The sequence below is a fragment of the Apis dorsata genome, unplaced genomic scaffold, assembly GCF_000469605.1.
Source record: "Apis dorsata unplaced genomic scaffold, Apis dorsata 1.3 scaffold_359, whole genome shotgun sequence".
Classification (NCBI taxonomy): domain Eukaryota; kingdom Metazoa; phylum Arthropoda; class Insecta; order Hymenoptera; family Apidae; genus Apis; species Apis dorsata.
Window position 1 is genome coordinate 97,543 of NW_006263624.1, and position 6,113 is coordinate 103,655.

General features: G+C 33.5%; 1 protein-coding gene across 2 annotated transcripts in view; it reads left to right on the plus strand.

Moving 5' to 3' along the window:
• LOC102677713 overlaps positions 1 to 6,113 on the plus strand; it is a 51,571-nt gene that overhangs the window by 41,811 nt on the left and 3,647 nt on the right. Inside the window, exons 2-7 of one of the 2 annotated variants that reach the window (XM_006618520.2) lie at positions 469 to 643; positions 748 to 771; positions 1,597 to 1,712; positions 1,891 to 2,128; positions 2,314 to 5,373; positions 5,877 to 6,074. In XM_006618520.2, coding sequence (XP_006618583.1) covers positions 469 to 643; positions 748 to 771; positions 1,597 to 1,712; positions 1,891 to 2,128; positions 2,314 to 5,373; positions 5,877 to 6,074 — 3,811 coding nt within the window. Of the gene's footprint in view, positions 1 to 468; positions 644 to 747; positions 772 to 1,596; positions 1,713 to 1,792; positions 2,251 to 2,287; positions 5,374 to 5,876; positions 6,075 to 6,113 lie in introns of those variants that run through there. The other variant, XM_006618521.2, reaches the window with a different exon arrangement.

The window sequence follows — 6,113 nt, forward strand, 5'->3', positions numbered from 1 at the left end:
CACCTGATTAAATTTATTACGCATTCCGATTATTGAATCGTTGAATAAAGATGATTATCGAACAATAAATATATGCTCGATTCAAAAGAATATACATAAGTAATGAAGATAGCATTTTCATCATAATTTTTTCACTTAATTAAATATAAATTAAACTTATAGTAACGCGAAACATTATAATTTACGTCACGAACATTGCTGCAAAGATTGTTGCAAGACTAGAATAAATTCATGTAATAAATATAAATTGAAAAATATAATTCATCGTCCAAAAATTTGGAAAACAATAAGGAATAAAAATATCAAATTTATTTTTTATCGATCAAAGCGAATAGAATAATAATAATTATCCTATGAAAATTTTTGGAATCGAAGATCAATCGAACTTACAATCGTAGAATAAAATTTTCTTTATTGATGAATAAATATAGCTTTCGTTAATTTTTTTTTCTTTTCTATCATTTATAGAACGATTATTATTTACCACAACGATCGACGACATGGTCCAGGATTTCGCCACAACAAATAAAAAAACAAAGAGGGAATACAACGTGGAAAGTCGGCAGCGCAATGTTAATTATCTCCGCTATGCTAGTATTAATCGCGGTCTTTGCAATTGCAGGACTTGCATTATGGATGGGAGGTACGTTCATAACTTATATTTTAACAATAAATATTTTATAATATATAAGAAATAATTAAATAGATTAAAATATATTTCTAAAGAAAAGATGAATTTTGTTTCAGCTCTTCGAACAGATTCAAAAAATGGTAAGCATTACATTTTATTATTTTAAATTTAAATAAAATGCAATATATTGTATAATGAAATATAAATTTTGAATATTTAATTACAATTATATCTAAAATTGTATTTTATATTATTTATAAGATATTCTATTTACAGAATTAATAAGATTTATAGTATATTAGAACATACAAAAACTTTATACAATATATTCTGTAAAAATAGGAGAAAAAAAAATATTATATATACATTTATATGTTTCATTAAAAATTTATATAACAAAAATACGAAATGACAATAGGTTATTTTTTGTTGAATAAAAGTAAATCATTAGTTTAACATTATTAGTGAATAATATAAGCTACATTATTTACATAATTTTTCAACAAATTTTTTTATATTTTTTATCTTTTATTTACTTATATTTTATGCAAATATATTCCAAAAAAATTTATTGCTTATGTATAGATTTCCTTACAATATCTCTTTAGTTTCGATTAAAAATTCACTTTTTATTCATCTTAGAAAATAATAAATATAAAAAAAAATTCGTAAATGATTAATTTCTTAAGTTTTATCAATAAATCAATAACATATATCTTTTACTAAACGTAATAAAAAATCAATCATTTCGTATTTTTGTTATAATTTTTTAATGAAGCATTTACAAACTTACTTGTAATTAATTTTTTTTTTATCTACAATAAAGTTTCGCAGAAACTTAAAACAGGAACTGAGATTTTACATAAATATAAATTATATTATCATTAAACATAAATTTATTACAAAATTTTAAATAATAAAATAGATTTTTGAATATCAATAATATTAATTGAAATAATTTTCAGCGATCGTTGGATTCTCCTGCAGTTTCAGGGTGGCTAAGGGTGAAAAGTATAATCCAATGTTGAAATTAAATACTAGTATGGTATTCCGCGAAAAGGAACGCAAATACAAAAATATAGTAAGTATATTGATTACTATAATAATTTAAAAATTTAAAATAGAAATAATAAAATTGGAATAAAAAAAATAAACGGAATAATAAACAAAGCACAGTGACAAATTATTTAATATACGTTTTTTTTCGATTTAAAAATTAATTAATAAATTGATTAACAAATTAATTGATATATTTCCAGTTCGAACTGTTATTTAGAAGAAGCGTGTTGGGCACCGCTTACAAGCAAACGATCATAGACAAATTTGAAAACGGTATATTAAAGGTATTCTTCAGGATATATTTAAATAGAAGAAAAATACCACGATCGATCACGAATATCGAGGATACGATCGAAGACATTATCGTGAAAGAGACGTATTCATCATCCTCTTTATTCAAGGACATGGAACTGGATCTCACTAGTATATCAATAAAAAGTGAGCATAATTTTTTTTTTAACAAAAATCATATTCTCTGATAGATTAAATGAAAATTTTAAATTAAAAGTTATTGCTTGAAAATCAAATCGATGCCCGCCAAAAAAATAATATATATCCACATATAATCTACAATTATTCTCCAATTAATTATTAATTTATAATTAATTTCCAATTATTTCCAGGAATAAACCAAGAAGTGCCAGGAAATCAGAAGCAAACTCAACAAAAGAGCGCGATGATCACAAAGAACGGTCTTCTTCGACCAAACAGGAACAGTTCGTTGATCACCAGCTCGAAACCAAAATCTAAACCGACCAAGATCGAGTCCATCGAGCCTGACATCGATTTTACCAACATACCAACCATCCAAGGAACCTACAAAGCCGAAAAAGTGAACGTCACGAACAAAACGAATTCCACTCAAGAAACTGCGAAAGCTCAATCCGATACGAAGAATAATACCAAAGTATCATTATTACCTACTCAGGAACAAAGTACGAACAAATCGATCATCATGAAAAATAGCACTGAAACGAGTCAAACCGTGACGCAAACTGTGACCAACAAAATGAACGAAAAACTTAATTATACCGTGCACGATGAATCGTTTAGCAACGTTCATTCACAATCTTCTAAGAAAATCACCACGTCCACCACTGCTTCCACGATCAAGACGGAAGACCAAGACGTCTTCAAAGATTTTCGCAATCCTGATTTCGAAACTTCGCCGTGGAAACCTATCATACCTGGATATATCAATACGGAGTTAAAATTATTGCCGGACAACGTTGAAAAGACAAATTACAAAACTGAAACGAATTACAAGGTAAATTATACTAACGCCAATGTCGGAGACGTGGTTTCCGACACGTCCATGAAGATGACACCCCAGTACAGTGTCCAAGGGGAAATCCCTGAAATACCGACCAAACCTTCCGAACCATTGGGAATGTTAAATTCGTACGCGGACGTTCCCGGGATGAGCACATTCGACATCAGAGACACCGATTTTCCACGAGACAGGATCGTTCCTCAGGAAATGGTGAATTTCAGAGTGAATGGAAAATTTAAGAACAAAATTCCAGGATTGTTAGAGGATGGACAGATGTTCACGGAATCGTCGCCAATCGAATTGGACGACAAGAGGCCGGATATAGAGGTTTCCGGCCAATTGCCATCCGAAACTTACGACGTCAAACTTCGAACGTCCTCCAAACCTTTTGGATTTTCTTCTTCTCAACCTTTGGAATTTTCTTCCACGAAACCTCACCCGTCCACGAATGAAAATGAAACCGGTTGGAGAGTTGCTGGCTCATTAATCGCAGATACTAGATACGAAGAATCCATTAAGCAAGATGACGGTGTTAAGGAGCCTAACGATTCTATTAAGACGAATAAAAAGAAGATGGATCAAAGTACCGAGAAGGATAAAGAAAGCTCGGATAATCTTTTACTTTCGGTCATTTCCAGTACTCAAAAATGGCCGGTTCAATTCGATTACGAGGAATCGACGACGAAAGTGTCGGGTGTGGGGGTTGCGGAGCCGGTTCCGGATGTGGACGTTGAATTGGAACCGAGAAATCGGTATACGGAGGTCCAGGCCATGGACAAACAGCAGAATAACGCTTTGAAGGATAGAAAAGTTGACAAAAATGGGCAGGAGCCGATATATACGAGCTACAAGACTCCCGATTTGAACGGAGGTGGGATGAGACCGAGTTTAATCGAGAGTTCCGGCACTCTGAAACCATTCAGGCACACGATACCAGTGGACAAAATTACATCTGTCGTTGATTACAGTAAGAGAGACGAAGAGGGATCGTTAAAGCAAGAAATAAACACTGTGACGGATAGCATAATAAATCAAGAGAGATTCACCGAGGCTAGCCAATTAAGCGTAAACTCAAGTAAAGGAAATAACAAGGAGGCGATTAAGATTCTTCCAGAAAATTTGAAGGAAATCATAGAATTGGAAACTTTCAAGAAGACGAGCAACGATTCTGAAATGGTTTCTACGAAGAATTCGAGGATCGAGGAACACAGAGGAACGCGTCCAATCGAATTAAATACGGAGAGTATAATAGACGATGAAAAGTTTCTCAAGTTAAGCACCACGGAAGTTTATTCGGAGATGATACATCCGTTGTACAATAACGTTGATAAATTAGTCGTAAGAAACGAAGGAAATAAAGAGAGATTAACGTCCAACATTTCGAGGAATTCCACCTTCATCGAGATCGACACGTTGAAGCACACGCCAGGGGAGGACGAAGAGGACGATTCCTCCAAGGACAAATCATCGACGAAAAAGGAAGGATTTTTCAATGGAACCGTGAATCGACCCTACAATTCCCTCGAGACACGAAAAAAGATTTATAACGACACTTTGAAAGCTTACGTGGTGGAGAATTTAGTTACTCTTGCGCCTGCCAAGAGCAACACAGGAATCGGCAGGCCCGTAAGGCCAAGACCTAAGATCGATTACACCATTTCAGACGATTCTGAACTTCTGGACCGATTGTTTCGCGCACCTAGCCGTGACAGGAACACGACGAAACGCAATTCGTCCAACGGTCGAGACACCATCGCCTTTCAATCAACGACGAACAACGAGGGGAAAGACTCGAATAAGGAACATCCTAAGATAGAACAAATCGTGGAAGTGGTGACATCGATCAGCACCAAAGTGTCCTCGAATTTTAAAGGAAACCCTATCGTATTGAAATTCGTCGTTACCAACTCGACCTCCCTTCCAGTTATACATTCGGAATCGCATGGAGAACAAGTGTCATCTTCTCAGATATCAGTGCCTGAACAATTCTCCGTATTGGAGAAGAACAGTAAGGAAGAAAATCGATCGTTCGGAGATAGAGTTTCGAACAAGACGCCATCTTTAACGTCGGATAGAAAAATATCAACGATCGAAGAGAATAGATCTCTTTTGGAGAGATTGAAGCAATTCGCGGAGATTGGAGCGGAAAATGAGCCTGTAAAGGGGAAAGATAATTCCAAATCTCATGGGAATGTCTCGAATATCGAGCAGGAAGATCATCGGCCATTGCCCGATTTCGAGAAGTTGAAACAGATCGCAGATATCGCGACAGGGAACGAAACTTTGATGAATTCTAGCGCGGGATTTACGATGACTCGTGATGGTGTCGAAATATTAACGAAAATCTTGAATAAAATGGAGGATCGTACCGATAAAATGATTTCCAGTACCGAAGAAAATTTAGAAGCTGGTAATTTTATTTTCTGATTTTTCTGATTTATCATTAATAACGTTGGACGTTTCGTTGATGATTAATTATTTATCATCAATTAAACACGAATGGAATTAATTTCAAGGAAAAAATGTCAATCGATAATGATAATTACGGTGAATATATAAGATGAAATAAACATTCGAAATTAATTCTAATATACATTTATAATACCAGTTTCTTTTAATATCCAATATGTTAATGATTAATATTGCGTCAATTTATATCTTGTATTTACAATTCTTTTTCTTCGCTTAATTTACAAATTGAACTCTAGTTTTTAATATTTTTAATCCCAAACATATTCATATCTTTTTTTTAATCATAAATATTTACCTGTATAACTAACTTATGGATTGGAATTGTGCGAGTATCGAAGAATTTAAATTACTTTATTTACATTTCTCAATGTTTCATTATCGAGTTGTTGACGATTTTATTCGTGATTTAAGATTCTCAAGAAATATCACACGTTTTTTCAGATCATTGTTCCGGTTTCCAATGCAAAGATGGGAAATGCCTGTCTTCTAGCGGTAGATGTAACATGTTAGGTGAATGCTCGAATTCAGAGGACGAAATGAATTGTACGTGCGCCGACTTTTTAAAGGCGCAACTCTTACATCAAAAGATTTGTGACGGCGTGGCAGATTGTTGGGATTATTCGGACGAAACCGATTGCGGTACTTATCGATCGTTTATAAATAAAATATAAACCGTGA